General features: G+C 33.5%; 1 protein-coding gene across 6 annotated transcripts in view; it reads right to left on the bottom strand.

The window, feature by feature from the left end:
* Nucleotides 1-743: 743 nt before the first annotated feature.
* COG2 (component of oligomeric golgi complex 2) overlaps nucleotides 744-22,086 on the bottom strand; it is a 66,564-nt gene continuing 45,221 nt past the window's right edge. For 3 of the 6 annotated variants that reach the window (XM_074262361.1, XM_074262364.1, XM_074262365.1), the window contains 8 exons: nucleotides 15,922-15,983; nucleotides 12,954-13,105; nucleotides 12,247-12,447; nucleotides 11,252-11,324; nucleotides 10,820-10,962; nucleotides 7,305-7,444; nucleotides 4,920-5,100; nucleotides 744-1,267 (listed from right to left, as the gene is read on the bottom strand). In XM_074262361.1, the coding sequence (XP_074118462.1) occupies nucleotides 1,166-1,267; nucleotides 4,920-5,100; nucleotides 7,305-7,444; nucleotides 10,820-10,962; nucleotides 11,252-11,324; nucleotides 12,247-12,447; nucleotides 12,954-13,105; nucleotides 15,922-15,983 (1,054 nt within the window). In that variant the 3' untranslated portion in view covers nucleotides 744-1,165. Of the gene's footprint in view, nucleotides 1,268-4,919; nucleotides 5,101-7,304; nucleotides 7,445-10,819; nucleotides 10,963-11,251; nucleotides 11,325-12,246; nucleotides 12,448-12,953; nucleotides 13,106-15,921; nucleotides 15,984-22,086 lie in introns of those variants that run through there. The other 3 variants (XM_074262362.1, XM_074262366.1, XM_074262367.1) reach the window with 2 other exon arrangements.

Here is a 22,086-nt window from a genome sequence, read left to right on the forward strand (position 1 = left end):
CTCAAGTTTCAGACGTTTTCTCCAGCTGTTTTCAGAGATCCTTCTAGGAACCTGACCATAAGCATTTTCTCAGTGCTAGTAAAGAGATCTTCTATAAGCTGAGGCCTCTGGAAGCTATTGCTGCTATTGTAGCCTTGCCTATTTCTGTTTTGCTGGTTTCCCTAGGTCCATCAGGGTTGTAAGTATATCGCTGCTATAGCAGGTCCTCTCCCGCTCCTCACTTTAATTCTCCTCATCCTCCTTTAGGATTAGACTGCTCCAATGAAAGGCCATAACTCTGAGAGGTTCAGCTGCTCAAGCTCCAATGTGCTGCACCTTCTTCATCCCTCTACATTCTGGTCACTGAATCCCTGCTTACAATGCGCCTCTGTCTTTTCTCCCCTTAACCTGGCTTAATTTTGCTACCTTTTAAAAATACTTTGACAAAATGTACCTTGGTCTATTTGATTTCTCACATTCTTTATATTCACGCTTTTTATTTTATTAAGGAAAACAACAGTAGTAGTGATATATACAATGAACAGAGAACTGGTTTTGAAGTTCTTCAGAAAATAAAAATAAATTCATGTTTACTATTGACTTCTAACAAAAAATAATAACCAACAACCAGAATAATGTGCTGCCCTATCAGAAGCATAGTTCATAAAGATATCTAAGTGGAGAACCAAAATTTAAATGTTTTATTCTTTCAAAGTCACAATAATTGGCAGTCATTTAATTTCAAGGAAAGTGGAATAAGAAACTTTTCATATCATCAACTGTGAGCTCTTTATTGCAACATCCTTTTTTCTTCTAACTGTAGTGTAAGAAAGACAAGTTTTTATATGTATACAGAGATATGTAGATATATTTTGCTTTAATCATATTTTAGAAATCAGTTCTTTCACACTAATGTACAATAAAAATAATTTGCTTTGTAACCCATAGTAGAAAGTTTCAAACAAACAGAAACCCCACTCTCTTCCATATAATGGAAGAACTTGTGATTTTTTTTTTGCTTGTGAAATAAGCCCCCACCATGTAGAAAGGAGATGCACTGACTTGTTGCTGGAGAAGTATTCAGTAGCACTTCATTACTCCATAGGGATTAATAAGAGAACAGTGACACCTTTCAGGTTTAAAAGGTCCAACAATCTGTTCCCCTTTCAATGGTTTTCCAAAATGCCTATGACTGTTCTGCCATTGCATGGTCCTTTGCAGCTACAACAAGCTCTATGAGAGCTGTAAAGCTTTTTATGTTGCTTGTTTGAAGGCCCATCTTTTGCATCTGAAAATTAAAAAAAAATTTTTTTGTTCTCATTATTTATATTAAATGAGGAAAAGAGAGATCTCTGTATTCTCATAAATCTGAAAAATACTCTACCCTTGGATAACAACTCTCCTTTCTACCCTCACTACTTTTGAAGCAAACATTTTATTTACTTGGAATCACACCAACTGATCCTCAAATGTTTAAATACAGCTCACTATCAATGAACCAATTACTCAAGTGAATTAAGTTCCTTTTCTACATCTTTTATACAAGGAGCATTTTCATGGCAAGGGAAACATGGAAATAAAAAAAAAATTAAAGGGAAAGATTTTTTAAGAGTCTTTAAGATATACTAACCTTTTATTTTCTTGGCAACTTGAGAATTTACCTGGAAACAACTGGACAACTATCACTTAACAAACTGATGTATTGAAGTGAACTGAATTAAAATTGGTATAGCAAATATAAGGTTTTAGGTGAAAATGTTTTTTTTTTAATCCACCCAGATGTATTTTTTTATTATAACTTTTATATACAAAACATATGCATGGGTAATTTTTCAACATTGACCCTTGCAAAAACTTCTGTTTCAACTTTCCCCTCTTTCCTGCCACCTCCTCCCCTAGATGGCAGGTAGTCCCATACATGTTAAATATATTAAAGTATATGTTAAATACAATATATGTATACATATTTATATAATTATCTTATTGCACAAGAAAGATCAGATTTAGAAAGAAGGTAAAAATAACCTGAGAAGAAAAAACAAAAATGCAAGCAAACAATAACAGAAAGAGTGGAACAGCTATGTTGTGGTCCATACTCATTTCCCCAGTGTTCTTTCTCTGGGTATAGCAGGTTCTGTTCATTACAAATCAATTGTAACTGATTTGGATCCTCTCATTGTTGAAGAGAGCCACGTCAATCAGAATGGATCATCATGTAGTATTGTTGTTGAAGTGTATAATGATCTTCTGGTTCTGCTCATTTCACTTAGCATCAGTTCATGTAAGTCTCTCCAAGCCTCTCTGTATTCATCCTGCTGGCCATTTCTTATAGAACAATAATATTCCATAATATTCATATACCACAATTTATTCAGCCATTCTCCAATTGATGGGCATCCACTCAGTTTCCAGTTTTTAGCCACTATGAAAAGGGCTGCCACAAACATTTTTGCACATACGGGTCTCTTTCCCTTCTTTAAGATCTCTTTGGGATATAAGTCCAATAATGACACTGCTAGATCAAAGGGTATGCACAGTTTGATAACTTTTTAAGCATAATTCCAAATTGATATCCAGAATGGTTAGATCCATTCATAATTCTACCAACAATGCATCAGTGTCCCAGTTTTCCCATATCCCCTCCAACATTCGTCATTATCTTTTCCTGTCATCTTAGCCAATCTGACAGGTATGTAATGGTATCTCAGAGTTGTCTTAATTTGCATTTCTTTGATCAATAATGATCAGTTTCAATTTCTTCATCCAAAAACTGTCTGTTCATATCCTTTGACTATTTATCAATTCGAGAATGGCTTGATTTCTTATAGAGTCAATTCTCTATATAGTTTGGAGATGAAGCTTTATCAGGACCTTTAGCTGTAAGAATGCTTTCCCTGTTTATTGCTTCCCTTCTAAGACTGTCCGCATTAGTTTTATTTGTAGAAAAGCTTTTTAACTTAATATATTCAAAATTTTCTATTTTGTGATCAATAATGATCTCTACTTCTTTGGTAACAAATTTCTTCCTTCTCCACAGGTCTGAGAGGTAAATGATCCTATGTATCCTATGTCCTTCTAATTTATTTATAATCTCATTCTTTTGCCTAGATCATGAACCCATTTTGATCTTATTGTGGTGCATGGTGTTAAGTATGGATCAATGCCTAGTTTCTGCCATACTAATTTCCAATTTTCCCAGCAATTTTTGCCAAATAATGAATTCTTATCCCAAAAGCTGGGGTCTTCACCCAGATTATTTTTAAATTAAAGACATAGTGTTCTTATGTACAAAGGCCATCCTTTTGTTATATGTGAAGTATTAATTTTCTCAGTCAGATGCAACATAAATAGCAAAATGAAAATCTACCCACTTTTAATTTGGAGTGAAAGTTCTGGAGCAACAGGTAGCCATAATTTGCAGGATGCACAAACAGATAAAGGTACATGCCTGAAAATCATATGTAAACATTTTTCTTTCTACTTTATATTAGTAATGTAATCAATACCTATGATTAGAAGCCCTTTTAGAGCACTATATAGCAAAACCTCAGCTATCTGGAACCCTGATTTGCTTTGTAATTTTTCCAGGTACCTGGAGGTCAACCTTAAGTGATAAAACTTTATATTTTAACTTTTTGAACAGTAATTTGTCAAATACAGAACTTATCTTTCCACTTAAACTTAGAGCTTCTCCTTCTCCTCATTTACCTCTGTCTGTTGAAGTTACATCCTTCTAGTTACTCTCAGGTTAGCAACTCTAGAATAGTCTTTGTTCATTTTACCTAATCTCTCTTTTCTAATCTATTTCTAGATCTTGTCAATGCTATCACTTATTCTCCACAATCCCATGACCACCACCCTAATAGCTCTCATAAATTGCACTATAAAAAGAGACTTCTAAATGATCTACTTGCTTCCCATCTGTTTCTTCTATCTGTACATAGATGCTAATTTGATATTCCTAAAGTAGAGAACTGACAATATCACTGCCTCCATCAAGAACCTGCAATAGCTCCCTTCCTTCAGAAAGATAATAGCATTTATATGGCATTTGTTATGTACCAGTCACTCCATTAAGTGTTTTACTCTATTATTTTACTTGCTCTTTATAATAACTTTGTAAAGTAGGTGCTATTATTGTCCTCATTTTACAGATGAAGAAATCGAAGTAAGCAGAATCACAGCTAGTACATGTCTGAGGCTGGATTTAAACTAATCTTTCTGACTCTATGCAGTGCTCTCTCTACCTTCTGGGTCACCTGAATATTCTTAGGTATAAAATACAACCTTCTCTGTTGGGCATTTAATATGGTTACTCCCTGAATCCAGAAGACACCCCTCAGTCATTCTAAAAAAAGTGGAATGCTTGCTATTAAATGGTATATGTTATCTTCCACCTTGAATCCTTTCCCCTTCTGTCTTTTCACTTCTGTCCCTGAAATGCCTGGTTCCATCAGCTTTTCTGATTATCCCAGAATTCCACTTCTCTCCATGATCTGTATTTACTTATCTGTGTATGTGCTATTCCCTTAATAAAATGAGAGGGGCATGCTAAGTAGTTAATATTTGCTGTACTTAAATATTCCCCCACCCCAGCTTCCTGCTATATGCTCTGTCCTCAGTCCTAGTGTTCTTTGCTCCACTGTAAATAACTGCACTTCTCTGCTTATTATTACTGAATCACTATCTCTCCTCTCTCCCTTTTCAATGTCATCCTGTTTGTTGGTTACCCCAGTGAAAGGTCTAGTCTTCAAAGACATCCAAAGTCAAATGGAATGCTCGCTTCCTTCCTTTCGTGTACCTATTCAACACCCCAAGCCATCAGGTCTCTAGATTGCGCTGATTTGCAGCTGGGTGTTCAGTGCTGTGTTTTGGCCCACTTTTAAGGGCCCCTGGCTCAGTTTCAGAAACAAAGGAACTGGAGCAGTGGATCACAATACCTGTTCTCCTAAGGACTCAACATCCAAGGCCAACTGGAGTCTGATCTTGTTGTCATCACTCATGCCACCATTTGTGCCAACAGGAAGGGGTGTGGCAGTTTTTCTGGCTTGCTTTAGCCTTTTCAGACTCTCTTCCATCTTTTTCACAGAACTGAGAACATCAGATATAGTTTCATAATACCTAAAAAAAAAAAAAAATGAGAAACATATTGGAGGATTAAAAAGAAGCCTAAGAAATTTAAGTATGAGACAAAAGCAACAATGTGACATGCAGAGCAAGGTCTAGGGAAAAACTCACATTAGAGCAAAAAACTAATCTTCTAATTCAATGCCCATCCTTAGTGGATGTAATAAGTATTAAATATTAAGGAAGATGTGTAGAAGTCAGAAGAATATAAGTTCTCTGACTTATTATATTCTCTATATAAGAATATATTGCAGCATTTGTGTGGACTGTCAACATAACAACTATTCACTTTTATATAGTCTTCAAAGATTTGCAGAACACTTTGTTCATAATGATTCTGTAGATAAGTAGCCGAAGTATTAGTATCTCTATTTCACAGGTGAGAAAATCAAGGCTCTGAAAGGTTAAAAGGTTTGCTGATTATCGAGAACCAGGTATGGGGTTGAAGCAGGCTTGAATGTAAGTCTCATTCAAGTGCAGCTCCCCCCACGAGATCTGACCAAGTCAAATAATAAAGTTCCAGATGGTATGGAAAAAGTTAAACAACATTTGCAATAAAACTTGCTTATTTCAAATCATTCAATCCTAAGTACAGGCACTTGCCAACTTATAAATAGGCTTTTTCCAAAAGTGATCTGAAAGGTTATTTGGATCTTGAAATACTATATAAGTTAAAGTCTATACTCAAGCCAAGATTGATCCCTAAAAAGCTTTGATTTTTATAATGAAACAGTAAACCTGAACAAAGATAATCTTTTATTTTATGAATTGTCAAATGAAAAGTTTATTTTAAAAAAGAAACAGGACACCTTTGTCAACTACGTTGAAAATTTTCTGGGTCCTTTCAAGAATCTTGAAAACTAATGCTATTTTTTTTTTATTATGTTTAAGTTCAAAATATTTCCTTGGCAGAGAGGAGATGCTTAATAAATGCTCCTTGATCAACTGATATATATATGTGTCACTATTACTATTTTCATGCTTATATGTCAAGATTGGGTCATATTTTGACTCAAGTAGAATGGAAAAGGCAAAGAAAGGAAAAGAAAAGAAGAGTAAAAAGGAAAGGGAGAATGGGTCAAAAAGAGAGAAAGAAGAATGAGGGCGGTTAAAAAAAGGTACAGGGAGAAAAAAGCAGAGAATAAAGGAAGATGGATAAGTCAGCTAGTAAATCAACAATTAATGCTAGCCAGTTCTTATGATGTGCTAGGTTACTGTGCTAAGCAGCAGAAATATAAAGAAACTGATAAACACAATTCCTACGTTCGAGGAACTTACAGTTTTGGGGGGTTTTTTTGGGGGGAGGATTTGTGTGTGAATCATTACCATTTTTTTAAAGGGTTTTTTAAAATAGCTTTTTATTTTTCCAAATACACGCAAAGATTGTTTTCAACATTCACCTTTGCAAAACCTTGTAAGGAATCTTCATTTCGATGTAAGAGACACCAGGCAACAAATTATACATATAAGATTTATACAGTGTAAATGGAATCTCAAAGGGAAGGTATTAGCAGCAGAGGAGATGAAAAAGGCCTGTTGTAGAAGATAAGATTTGAGTTGTCATGAAGGAAGCCAAGAGGCAGATATCAAAAGAAAGATTCTAAGAGCAGCCAATGAAAACAAGGAGTTAGGAGCCTGAGCATGCTCTATAAGGAATAAGAACAATGTCACATGATTATGTAAATGAAGTAAAGTGCAGGAAGGGGTCAAATTGAAAAACTTTGAGAACTTAAAAGAGAAAGAGATTTTTCTGAGGCTCTTAGTCAAGCCAGAAAATAGGATGCAGGGGGACTTTAGAAGATGTACATACATCTTAAGAAAGAGCCTGCCTTAGGTGAAAATGAATTGTAAGAAGTGGAAAAATGGCGGAAAGTATAACCTATGCACAATCCAAAAGGAAAGAAAGAGTTTGGGGGTGCACAAGTAAGAAAATGTTTGGAAAATTGTTCTTTATAGGAGTCCAGGAAGTTGGCTGCTATTCAAAGCTTTCAAAATGAGAGCTGAAGATCAGGGATGATAGGGAAGGAGGGTGTATTACAAATCAAAAGGTACATATTTCTGAAGTATCAACAGAATACAGGCTCTGACCTTTTCAGCTATTTTACCTTTCTATGAATCTGATTTTTTAATCTCTCTCTTTCTTGGGACGTTTTTTTGAAATAGAGTATTTCATACATTTCTACTATCATATTACTTACTTGTGAGTACTTTCCGAAAGTGCACCTTCTAACCATTGATGAACTATTGATTGCTTGAGTTTATCCTTGTGCTCACTCTGAAGTAAAAAGAAAGGCTTCAGGGCACTGTCCACATACGATGAAGCTTTGGTAGGGGCCTCCTATAATTGTGTTGACACGGGGTGGAGAGGGGAAAATTGAGGTAGGAAGAAAAGTGGAAGAGAATCAGAACTCATTCAAAAATCTCAATATTAAATTCATGCTGCAGTAGACCTTCATTTGGAGAAAGTCATGGAGTGTTTTAAGGTTAAGACATAGCTACATAAGAAGCTGCTGAATGAACAAAGAAAACAATTGGGCTATAAAGGATATGAAAAACAGAAAGCAATCATTCTTAAAAACAGCTCCCTTCTCCAATCTCCAAATGATTACTGCAAATGAGAAGAGAAGAGATAAAATACAACATTCTACATGATAAAACTTAGTACTCTAGGAAAGGACCTACAGTGTTTCTTTGCAACTGAGATGTAAAATATAAATAGATGAAATATAGGCTTTGGCTATAAATCTCTAGCCAGAGGAGCCAAGAGCCTTTCTGTCATTTCTACTTTGTACAGCACAACTCTAACAGTGAGACGTGAAGGAAACTGTAGAGTCTTTATATTCCCTTACAAAGCTGACCAAAATAATGGGCTTGCTAAATAAGAAATTGATTTTGATAATTCCAAAGAGATTTAGAATAGTAAGTATGCTTAACATTTCCTGGGTATCTGTTAATAATAGCAAATGAAATGAAAATATACTATAGGAAAGATGAAAAGAAATGACAGGAAAAAAAAGAGATCTCTTGGATACTCTAGAAGAATAGTAAAAGTAACACTGGATAGGGAGAGGACAATAGACCAAGCAGATATTAAATTAGTATTGCCTTTTTCAAATCAAATATGAAGGAAAAAGAGAATCTTATGTAGTTTTCCGACTTAAAACCTTATAATAATCTATGAATATTATAATCATTAAATAGTTGTGATAGTTTATACAGTTTAGAAATTCTGCCTCATAACTATCTTACAAAATAAGTAATGCAAATAATAGTATTCCATTATAAATATAGGGAAAGTAAGAAGAAAAAGGTTTATAATTTGTCTCATCAGTCACTGGCCACCAGAAGCACATTTAGACTGAACCATTTCTTTTGATTTCAAATAGCCTCTAATGGGAATCACACTAGGGCAAAATATCAAGTCAGGGAAAAAAAGGCAACAATATTCAACGATTTGTGATTTTACACCACTAAGAAAGATTTCAATCCATTGTTCTGTCTCTTTTTTTTTCCCCTTCACTCCCAAACTCCTTAGACAAACATTCAACACTTGCTGTCTTCAGTAATTCAACTTACTTCTCAATGTAGTTTCTATCCCTACAATTCTATTTTTTTTTATTTAAAAAAATTCTTTTGGTTATACATGTATATTCATTTTATACATTATTTTCCTGAGTCATTTTGGGAGAGATAAACCAGAACAAAAGGGGAAAACCAAAAGGAAAAAAAAATGGTGAAAATAGCATGTGTTAATCCACATTCAGTTTCTATAAGTTTCCCTCTGAATGCCAATGGCATTTTCCATCCCATTTATTGGGGTTGCCTTGGATCATTAAATTGCTAATAAGAACCAGGTCTATCATAGTTGATCATCACACAATCTTGTTGCTGAGTACAAAGTTTTCCTAGTTTTGTGTCACTCAGCATCAGTTCATGTATGAAAATATTCTTTTTAGAATTACTGACGACCATATCACTAAACTTGTTTTTTTCTCTTTTCTTGACCTCTTTGTAATAACAGATGCTGCTGGTCACTTCCTTGTTGATATCCTCTCCTTTAGCTTTTGAGTCTCATCTACTAATTATGATCACTCCATTTTGGTTTCCTTTGCAGACTCATCATGCTCCTTCTGCTTTTTAATTGTGGGTGTCCCCAAGGACCACAAGTCTGTGTTTGTTCCTTTTCTTTCCCATGGCAACCCAATCTTCTACCATGACTCCATTTATCAATATTTCACTGATATCACTATCATCAATAATAATCTATGTGGATATAACTCTTAAATCTAGATGTCTATCTCTAATCTCTAATCAGAGCTTTAGTTTCACGTTTTCAGCTGTCTCTTGGGCAAAATTATCAGCATTTCAAACTCTGCATGATTAAAACTGAACTCATAATTTTACTCCCAAACCTATTCCTCACTTTAGCTTTTCTCTTTCTATTCATGGTAGCAACCATTTATCCTGTCATTAGAATGAAAACATCTCTTACTTCTCTCTTTCACCACTTTTATCCCATTAATTGCCACATACTATTGGTTTTACCTCCCTAATAGATTGCTTATATTTTTTCTTTCCTTGCTTCTACTGCAACAATCACAGTGATTTGGATTCAGATGACTTAAGTCTTACTCTTAGGTCAGCTATTCTTTTTATTTTTTTCCTGGGGCAATTGGGGATAAGTTATACAGCTAGGAAGTGTTGTATCTAAGACCAGATTTGAACTCAGGTCCTCCTGACTTCAGAAGCTGGTGCTCTATACACCTAGCTGCTCCTAGGTCAGTTATTCTTTCTGTGACCCTGGACAAGTTCACTTTTTCTGAGTTGTACTTTAGTTATCTATGAAAAGATGGATTTGGACATGTTCTTTTTTTTTTTTTTTTTTAATAGTTTTTATTTACCAGATATTTGCATGGGTAATTTTACAACACTGACAATTGCCAAACCATTTGTTCCAATTTTTCCCCTCCTTCCCCGCCCCCCAAGATGGCAGGTCGATCAATACATGTTAAATATGTTAGAGTATAAATTAAATACAATATGTATATACATAACCAAACAGTTGTTTTGCTGAACAAAAAGAATCGGACTTTGAAATAGTGTACATTTAGCCTGTGAAGGAAATCCAAAATGCAGGTGGACAAAATTAGAGGGATTGGAAATTCTATGTAGTGGTTCATAGTCATCTCTCAGAGTTCTTTCGCTAAGTGTAGCTGGTTCAGTTCATTACTGCTCTATTGGAACTGATTTGGTTCATCTCATTGTTGAAGATGGCCACGTCCATCAGAACTGATCATCATACAGTATTGTTGTTGAAGTATACAATGATCTCCTGGTCCTGCTCATTTCACTCAGCATCAGTTTGACATGTTCATTTTTAAAGGACTTTCCAGCTCTCACATTTTATAATTTTAGAAGCTAATTATCATCCTAACTAATCATATTGCCTCTAGTCTATCCTTTTCTAAGTAACCTTTCCTTAGCTCAATTCAGAAACTACCTGTGGGTTCCAATGGTCTACTGAATAAACCTATTCAGTTTATTCAGTAATCAGTTTATTCCAGGCATCTGAGGCCCTCAACAATCTGGTGATAATTTACCTTCCCCACTTATATACTCATGTTTTAACCAAACTGGATTATTCTAAGGTTCTGTGCTATCTTAAGTTTCTCTATCTTTGGAAAAGAAATAATTTTTGTTTAATAAGACTGACCTTATTGGTTCTTCGGTAAAGTCTAGGAACTTCTAGGGCACATTTCAAATAACTGAAGCAGGATTCACTCAAGTCCTGGATAATCTTGTTACTCAGGGAAGGCATGCAGGAGGATAAAGAAATGCGAGAATCTTCAAGGGCTGCTGTTGAAGCATAAATATTCAAGTTAAACTTCTTTTCAATGTAAAATATAAGTTTTATTTTAAATATTATATGGCATTTTACAATATCAACAAAAATCTAAATTTCTAAATCAAAGTTAAAACAAGAACTTTTATTAAAATAATTAAATGGACTATTAAAATTAACTAATGCATAGGATAAGTTAAGGACACATTTCAAAAGCTGAAGAGAAAAATAAAGATGTTCATTAATAAGTTTTTTTAAAATGTTAATTCATTGGCTAGAGAACTTTTAAATTCTTTTTTTTACCTGAGATAGAGGAAAAATTCTTGAAACCAATTACTTCAAGTTTGGGTCTGATTATTTCCAAGAGTTCTGGAAGCTGAAATAAACAAATGATGCATTCTATTGCTTTTTAGAAATATGTGCATTTTTTGCTCCACAATGATGTTTATTATAACGCTATAATTGACATGTCTAATAGTCTTGATAAAGCTTTCCTTGTAAGTGTATATTAATAATAAATGTAGTAAAAAGTACAATTAGTGATTATTATATAAGAATCTAAAAAGTAGGAACAATATTTTGATAATCTTACTATATAAAAAAACTTACAAAAGTACATTTTTGACTAAATAACACAATCTTATTCATTCATATAGCACAAAATACCATATTTTCATGCTGGGAGTTGGGGGGATATTGACCAAGAACAAAACTGTACTTCAGAGAGCTTTATGAACATGCACACCAGATATTCTCTTTAATAATGAAAGAAAAACTGACAGTTATTTACATGCCAAAAAGGAAAAAAAAACAAACAAACTATTAAGATCTAAGCAGTTAATAAAGCTTATTTGAAGACTAATTTTTATCAGCAATTATTTCTTTAAGTAAACTCAAAATAAAAATTCACCACACACAGATTATATTCATATAAGATGTGTCAGGCTACTATGATAAAGTAAGCATGAAAAAGCAGTGGGAATGTCAATATGTGTATTTTAAAATTTCAATTTATATGTTATCAAAAACAAATACAAAGAAAGAAGGATGATTTTTGGCACTTCTCAATAAATGTGAATAATCCAAGAAGACAGGATAGTATCTGTTCTGCATAGTTTTGATTTTCATCTAGACAGGTTAGGGGAAAAAAAAATCTCTCCAAGCCCCTTCTATATATTATATGCCCCTCATCATGCCCAGTTTTGCAAAAATTAACAGTGACTACTATAATAATGCAATAATATAATCCAAACTGATTAATATTAGCATTTATAATCAACACTGGAATGTATGCCTACTTGTTCTTGAAGTTTGTCAAGGTCTGCAACCACATATATAAGCTGCGTATTGGAAATGAAAGCTACAGGCTGAGTTTCAGAAATACCATTTCCTTGGTCCTCACTGGTTCCTTGGGTAATGGAAGAAGACTCCTTGTTACTAGTTATGGAGGATTTTTTATTATCCTTGGCACTTTCATTGGAGATAGGTCTGAGTAATAACTGAAAAATAATTTAAAGATTAAAATTCCATTCAGAACAAATATTATAATTGCCATAAAATGACTTGTTGAAGATGTCAAATTAGGCTTAGCTTTAAGTAGGGATACATAAAGGATATTCAGTAAGTATCTACTAACAGAGTAGTATTTCCTTATTAGGAGCATTACATGCTAATAAGTAGCTCCTATGACTTTTTTGAAATTATGAATGAAAAAAAGAACCTTTCAGTAGATGTTTTTCAAGAAACATGAAGCAGCAAAAAATGAGACAGAAAATGAATCTTAAAACAATACTTAAATAAAAAACTAAGGGCCTGATAGTTTTTAGCAAGTAAGTGGTAGACCATTAGAGTTAAAAAAAAAAAATTAACTTTCCATAATATATATCTGCCCTTTTGAGCTTGCTGAAGAATACTTTTAAGAAGACAGAGTTAAATCTCATCACAGTATTTAATTTATATTTATCTTTGATCATTGATGATTAACACTTAAGCACTCAGCCCTTACCTCGTTAATAAACATGGAGTACCGGGCTAAAATCTGTAATGTGAGTTTCCACAGACGGTGTGCTAGCAATGGTAAAAACATCTGATCTGACCAACACTTCATAAGACTGGCCCATGCCATATGAGAGGCCAAAAGGCAAAATGAGCTCCCAGCTAGGGGGGAAAAAACATACATTTAAGGGATCCCAATCACCTTAAGTCAATTATGATCTACAAATTTTTTGTAAGTCTTATATAACAATCTAATCTTTTCATTCCATGCTATTCTAAAACCAATTAAGTGTTATTTTAAACCAGCTGATTGCTGTAAAGAAATAAGTTTATTTCCAAGTTATTTGGATAGTTATATAGTTTGCCAATACTGTTAAGATGACCCTAAGTTAATAATACATATAATTCTTTCATTAAGAAATGTCTTTTTCATCACAATTCTTTACTGACTAATTGAAACAACCATAATGAAAATAAATACATTATATACAGAAAGCAATTTGTTAAATCAAAGTCTTTGCTGGTTTGTTGATGATAAAATATTCTTCTTGCTCCCTTTCTTTAAATGTTATCTAGTGAATATTTGGACAAATGCCAAAATCAATTAAGAAATGAATTTTGTAGAACGGTAGATCAGTGGAACAGATTAGATACAAAGGACAAAAAAAGGTACATCTATAGCAATCTAATCTTTGACAAACCCAAAGATACCAACATTAGGGAAAAAAATTCATTATTCGGAAGAAACTGTTGGGAAAACTGGAAATTAGTATGGCAGAAATTAGATATGGATCCACACAACACCATATACCAAGATAAGATCAAAATGGGTCCATGATTTAGGCATAAAGAATGAGATCATAAATAGATTAGAGGAACAGAGAACAGTCTACCTATCAGACCTGTGGAGGAGGAAGGAATTTATGACCAGAGGAGAATTAGAGATCATTATTGATCACAAAATAGAAGATTTTGATTACATCAAACTAAAAAGTTTCTGTACAAACAATACTAATGCAAACAAGATTAGAAGGGAAGTAACAAATTGGGAAAATATTTTTAAAAGTAAAGGTTCTGACAAAGGTCTCATTTCCAAAATATATAGAGAACTGACCCTGATTTATAGGAAACCAAACTATTCTCCAATTGATAAATGGTCAAGGGATATGAACAGACAATTCTCAGATGATGAAATTGAAACTATTTCCACTCATATGAAAGAGTGTTCCAAATCACTACTGATCAAAGAAATGCAAATTAAGACAACTCTGAGATACCACTACACACCTGTCAGATTGGCTAAGATGACAGGAACAAATAATGATGAATGTTGGAGGGGATGTGGGAAAACTGGGACACTGATACATTATTGGTGGAGTTGTGAAAGAATCCAGCCATTCTGGAGAGCAATTTGGAACTATGCCCAAAAAGTTGTCAAACTGTGCATACCCTTTGACCCAGCATTGCTGTTATTGGGATTATATCCCAAAGAAATACTAAAGAGTGGAAAGGGACCTGTATGTGCCAAAATGTTTGTGGCAGCTCTTTTTGTAGTGGCTAGAAACTGGAAGTTGAATGGATGTCCATCAATTGGAGAATGGTTGGGTAAATTGTGGTATATGAAGGTTATGGAATATTATTGCTCTGTAAGAAATGACCAGCAGGAGGAATACAGAGAGGCTTGGAGAGACTTAAATCAACTGTTGCTGAGTGAAATGAGCAGAACCAGAAGATCACTATACACTTCAACAACAATACTGTATGAGGATGTATTCTGATGGAAGTGGAAATCTTCAACATAAAGAAGATCCAACTCACTTCCAGCTGATCAATGATGGACAGAAACAACTATACCCAGAGAAGGAACACTGGGAAGCGAATGTAAATTGTTAGCACTACTGTCTATCTACCCAGGTTACTTATACCTTCAGAAGCTAATAATTAATGTGCAACAAGAAAATGGTATTTACACACATATATTGTATCTAGGTTATATTGTAACACATGTAAAATGTATGGGATTACCTGCCATCGGGGGGAGGGAGTGGAGGGAGGGAGGGGATAATTTGGAAAAATGAATTAAAAAAAAAGAAATGAATTTTGAGGGGGGTGTATAGAGGATAATGATATAAGAAATTATGCACCAAATCAATCAAATCAAGTTTATGGACTTTTATTTCTTTTCTGCCATTATTTCTCTTATTCTTAATACATTCCATATTCATATTGAGAATTAAATGCTACATGACTGGATGTTCTCCAAGGTTTTTTCCATCTCCAGGTATATGAGTTATGCTAAATAATATCTTATTTCTAGCTTGGGCAACAGCAAGCTACAGAACTCATGTGCTTCTTGTTTCTTCACAAGGAAATTCTATAGAAATGTTCAGAGAATAAATAATATGATAGTTCCTAGGTACAATCAAATCACTCTCACTGAAAAATGATCACAATACATAGAAATAATGGGTCACAGGGTTGTGCTAAAATATTTTAATGGTTACATGTCAGCTATGGGACACCAAGGAGAGAGCTTGTTGTCCAGTCAAATCTGAGGGAAGAAAATGTTGATTCTCACTCTAAATCTAAATATTAGTGCCATTTTTGGAATATTAACCAAGAACTCTCATTGTATTAGAAAACAGAGACCAACACAGAAGACTGAATCACATTCATGCTTTGTTGTGATGTTCCAATAATTTTCATGTAGTATATTCAGAATGCAAATTCTGTTATACTTAAAGATGATAATTTTAATATTTCTAGATTAGTAAGCAGCAATGAAATTGATCCTTCTTTCTCCATTGCCTGTTCAACTTAAAAAAAAAGAAAAGATAGTTTGCTTTTTTTTTTTTAACTACTTGAGTGTCTTAAGTATCCAGTTCTTAAAATATTATAAGGTTATTAATATCTAGATGATTTGTTTAACATTTAACATTCAGTCACATTTTGTCAATTACACATTATAAGCCAGTTACCTGGAGCTTCTTCCAGCCCATCTATAAGTGCTGCTTCTAAGGATCCTGCTATTTCTCTAAATCTGATTTAAAGAACAAGAATAAAACAGTTATAATATGCAAGTAAACATATTCATCTTTAAATTATATATAATGTATCTATACATCATGTAATTCCATTAAGATAAAAAAACAATTTTTATATGGAACTTACATGCCAATTATGCCATTCAAATCTGCAGGCTTTATTCTTTCAGTTCCCTAAATGTATAATGCCACAAACTATTTTAATTCCTTTTGTCCTCACTGACACTAGAATCTGAGAGCCAAGAAGGCCCATATATCCAATTTCATCCCATCATCTTATAGGTGAAGGAGCTGAAGCTCAGGGACCTACTCAGGCCACATGATCAATATCAGAGCCAGAAACAGAAACCCAATTTCCTGTTCCTAACTTAACATTATTCACAGTTGAAAATTATTATAGAGAAGGAGCAGATAATCCTTGTTGGAGAGCTATTCAATATCTGAGCCAAGTATTACTTTTGGAAAAGTTACAGGAAGGAGAGCTGACCTAATCTTGAGGGATTAGTAATTAATTTATCTTAGAAAAATATCTAAATAAGTTCAAAACAAATATATTAAGATATCATACTTAAAGTGTTAAAATAGTTTCTTGGAACTAGTATTTAAAATAACTTTTATTGTGGTCTCTCGATTATATTACTCATTATTAGTTATATTGCTGTAGTTGTTAAAGTTTATTTTGTACACATTTATGTACATTTTATCCATTCCAAAGGAATATAAACTCCCTGAAGGCAAGCAATGAACTATTAATTTGTACTCTAAAAACCTCAAACAATATAATTACTTTGAAAATAATAGGTGCTTCTACTGTCTATCTATCCAGGTTACTTATACCTTCGGAATCCAATACTTAATGTGCAACAAGAAAATTGGATTTACTCACATATATTATATCTAGGTTATACTGTAACACATATAAAATGTATGAGATTGCCTGTCATCTAGGGGAGGGAGTAGAGGGAGGGAGGGGAAAATCTGGAAAAATGAATACAAGGGATAATGTTATAAAAAAATTACTCATGCATATATACTGTCAAAAATGTATAATTATAAAATTAATAAAATAAAAAAAAATAAATAAAAATGATAGGTGCTTGTAATACTAGTTTAAAGAAAAGGGATAAAGTTGTCTTATTTTCTCCTAAAAAGGAAGCTTAAGGAGTTTAATCTGAGTGAAAGCAACAAGAATCATACAATTTAGAGCTGGAATGGACTTTGGAAGCCATCTAAGTCCTGTTCATAATTGAGGGACTCACTACTGAAAACTTCTGATGTACAGTCATCCAGCCTGTCAGAAGATATATTGAGGGAAGGAAGCAGAGTTTTTCTCACTTTTCAGGGTAATCTATTACAATTTTGGATACCTTTAATTAGTAGAAGACTTTTCCAGATGCCAAACTTAAATCCTGCCTCCAAATGATGAGCCTTCAAATACTTGAAGATAACTATCATACTCCCTAAAGTCTTCTCTATTTGAGATTTAACATTCCTAGTTCCTTCAATCAAGTTTCAGGACACAGATTCAAAGGCCTTAACCATGTTGTTGGTCTTCTCCATCTACTCTTTAGCTTTATCAATGTCAGTCTTAAATTGTGATGCTCAGAACTGAATACAATAATCTAAATGGGGTATGACCAGTGTAAAAAAGGCTTACCACCGTTTTATTCATGAAAGTATATTCACTCTTGAACTCTCCCTTCCTCCTTCCTTGTCTCTCTTCATAAGTACATACATATGTACACACACACACACACACACACACACACACACACACACACTCTTCTCAATGAAACCCTAAATTTCATTAACCATTTTGACTATCTTGTCAGACCCCTGGTTTATAATTCCAAGTAGAAAAATATATTAAATTTTATTCAGGAAATAATAGGGAGAAAGAGATACTACACAAAGATAGTATGTACCCATAGTTTAACTGCAATGAACACTTAGGGTGGAGGGAAAAAACCCAACATAACATATGCAGTACTTGGATCAATACATCCACACACAAAAATTTCAACAAAATGCCTTCAATCTGAATCTTAAGTTTACTTTAAATGACTCTGAAGTATATCACAAGATATAGCTACTATGGTCAGAATCATGTTTACAGAACTTTTTGTCACTTTTCATTAATAAGTAATCCAACATCTGACAAAAATCAATAGCAATGTGACACAATTTCCTATTTGAAATTTATTTTAAATGGATAAACCAATGTATTGAAAAACATAACAAAAATAAAAATCTTTGTGAACTTTGAATAGTGTGAAAGTGGAAAAATCAATCAACCATTTTTAGCTGTACAAGTAATATTTAATTAAGCCAGGAATTTGGGAAAAGCAAAAGCCTTTGGATGAAGTGTTGTTCAACACAATTCAAGATTTCAATAATAGCTCTGAAAGAAACTGGGACATCACACTGAGATCGACCCAGTCTGGAACATATCCTTGATACTCCAGGATTGAAAGAACCTAGTAGCCTAAAATAGCTAAATCTCAGGAAGGTTTTTAGCAGAAGAAGAAAGAAGAAAGAGCTTTGAAAAAAATTGTTTATGAAGGAGTGATTTAGAGTTGGGATTCTTCAGGAAAAGAAAGAGTGAACAATTCAAACACAAAATAACAGGAATGCATTTAGTCTGATTAGCTGTTTTGACTATGACAAGAGAATAACTTGCTGTTCCTCTTTTACAACACTATAATGTTATAGGATATTCCTTTAATGAATTTAAAATTTGCCCATGAAAAAAGGACAATTTGCCCTAAATTCACCTCATACAATTTTCATAAAACACAACTGTTTCCAATTCAATACATTAATTTTTAAAGCTAATGAATAACTCCTTGACCTTTCACTCAAAGACAAACGCCCGTTCTGGGCCAACTTAATGGGGAAAGTCATACTTCTGTGTCTGATAAGACACATTTCACCCTAATAAATGTGATTCAATTATTAAGAATAAAATTACATTTGCAATCATGACAGGCAATTTTAATGCAAATTTCCTCAATGCTAACATATCCTTATTTCCTTTTTTTTTCCTTTTCTACCTGGCTGAAGGACACTAACATAAATAATGAAAATATCAAAGCCCTTTAAAAAACCAAAATTCTTATAGTATTTTCACTAAAGTTTTAATTAAACTTTATCATGTGATGAAATCTGATTATCTAATTGGATAGCATTCAAAGTATATTTTAATTATAATAATTACTATCTTTTGTAATTTTTGTAATTTGTAATTTTTCTAATAGTACACTTATAAATTATAGTCTTTTCATCTCAAATTTTTCCCTTCTACTTAATTAGTCAAGACATCACTATTATATTGGTAAAATGTTACCAGTTTGTAGAAGGAATAATATTTTAAAAATATTCAAAATTAAAACTAGGGGTTTACAATTCCAATAGACCAATAGAGCCATCTGCATCCAAAGAGACTGGGACTGAATGTGGATTACAACATAAGTTTGTTTTTTTTTTTTTCCACCTTTTTTGTTGCTATTTGCTTGCATTTTGTTTTCTTTCTCACTTTTTCCCTTTTTTGATCTGATTTTTCTTGTGTAACATAATAAGTGTGGAAATATGTAGAGAAGAGCTATATATATTTAACATATACTGGATTGCTTGCTGCCTAAGTTAGGAGTTAGGGATTAGGAAAAGGGATGGGAAAAAATTGGAATACAAGGTTTTGTAAGGGTAAAAATTGAAAACTACCTTTGCATATATTTTGAAGGAAAAAAAGCTATTTTTTTTTTTTAAAAAAAGGTACCTGAAAAATTTCTTCTTATTAAATATGAAATGAAAAAAGTAAAAAAAAAAAACCAAAAAAAAAAAAAACTAGCGCTTTAAAGTGTTGGCCAATTAGACAATAAAGACCATTATATATGTACTATTTTTCCCCCGCTGAGGCTGGGGTTAAGTGACTTGCCCAGGGTCACACAGCTAGGAAGTGTTAAGTATCTGAAACCCGATTTTAACTCGGGTCAAGGCTGGTGCTCTATCCACTGCCTTACATTATATATAATGGCCTTAAATATAGGAAAAAATGCTAAAGATTCCAAATAAGGCTTTTTTTTGGAAGAACAGCAATAAGAAAAGGCTTAAGGGTACATTATAGAAGGGACTATTATCACGGATAAGAGATTAAATTAGATAATCTCTCAGGTATATTTTAATTCTAAGATTCTGATTTTAAAGTCAAATAAAAGCTTCCTTAATATTTTTTTATTCACTATCATGAATAAGATTTTACCTAATCTTCCTGATTTCAATGATCTTTAGAACTTGTTTCATAAGCTTAGTTACACTACAAACATCTCACTGACCAATATACTGTCTTATTTTCTAAGCCTTTTAGAAAAGCAGGTAGCACAGAATAAGACTTTAAAGTTTCCCAAAATTAGTTTGGTTTGCACTGAAATAGTAAAGTATTAGCTTGAAACTTTTACTGGATTGTTGTTGTTGTTGTTGAGTTATTTTTCAGTTATGTCCAACTTTTCCTGACTTCATTTGAAGTTTTCTTGGCAAAGATATTAACATGGTTTGCTATTTCCTTCTCTAGTTCATTTTACAGATGAGGAAACTGAGGCAAACAGGATTAAGTGACTTGTCACACAGCTAGTGAATGTCTAAAGCAGTATTTGAACTCACAGAAATAAGTACTCTTGAGTCTAAGGTCTGGTGCTCTATCCATTGCACCTTCTAGCTGTCCCCATTTACTGGATATCACATTAAAAATAGAAACAGCAAGTAGATAAAATGTGCAGTTTTTAATGTCTAGTAGCACTCTGTAGCACATTATTTATCTTATTATACCTGTGAGGTAGCAAGGAAATAGCTAAGTGAGCACTGAATAGTGAACAGGGCATTGAACTAAGAGTCACAAAGATCAAGGTTCAAATCCTTCCTCACAAATTTACTAAATGTGTGACTTTGGGAAAGGCAGTTAACTTCCTGCTACACCTGCTTCTCCATTTGTAAAATGAAAGCAGGGAGACAGAAGTTAGAATCTATGGTCTCTAAGGTCTCTTCAAGCTCTAAATCTACAACCTTACGATCTTCATCTAGGATAGAGGGGAAAACTAAGTCAAAGAAGTAGTTCAAAAAGTATTACTTCCCCTCTAAACCTATTGCTCCTCCTAACATTCCTATTCCTACTGAAAGCATCTCAATAATTTTTAGACAACTAAGTTCACTATCTCAGATTTATTTTCAACATTTCCTTCTTCCTCACTGCCCAAACCAATCAAATGCCAAAACTTAGTGAAGGACATAACATCTCTTGCATTTGGCTCAGCCCTTCATCACATCTTCTTGGTTCTATTGCACAAGCTTCCTAATTGGTTGCCCTGCATCCGATTCTCTTTCATGTCTGATCAACCTTCCATATAACTATCAAATTAATTTTCCTAAAAAGATCATGTGTCTGAACACATTCCTCTGACTTGAAAAGATTTACTAGATCCTGAATGCCCAAGGATAATACAAGTTTGTTTGGTAGTAAGCATTCATTGAAATCTGGCTTGAATCTCTATTTCCAGACTAATACCACCTTACTCCTCCTCAGCCCCACAACAATCCAGCTAAACTGATCTGTAAAATGTTTCTCGAATACAAAATTACATCTCTTGCTTTGCTTCCTTTGCACAGGCTGTTCCTGAAATGATCTCCCTTCTCATTTCTGCCTTATGGAAGGCTTACCTCATTTCAATGTTCAGTTCAAGTACAACCTTTTCCAAAAGTCCTTCCTTTCTTGAATATTCCAGGTGTATATGTGAATAGTCCAGTAATTTCCTGAAATTACTTTGTATTTATTTTACATATACCCAGGAGAATGTAAGCTCCCTGAGGGCAGGTCCTATTTCATTTTTATGTTTATTCTTTAGCCCCTACCAAGTACTTGGTATTCATATGCATATCTACCTACTATAACAAGCGGTTATTTCATGTAATCTAGTATTTTGGCAATAATGATATTGTTTACAGACTTTAAACTTTAACACTAAAAGGAGAAAGGTGATGACCACAAATAAAGAGAGCTCTCATTAAAGCCTAGATTCCTGATTGACATCTAAATTCTAAATAAATAAAAAA

Source organism: Sminthopsis crassicaudata, chromosome 4 (assembly GCF_048593235.1).
Source record: "Sminthopsis crassicaudata isolate SCR6 chromosome 4, ASM4859323v1, whole genome shotgun sequence".
Lineage (NCBI taxonomy): Eukaryota > Metazoa > Chordata > Mammalia > Dasyuromorphia > Dasyuridae > Sminthopsis > Sminthopsis crassicaudata.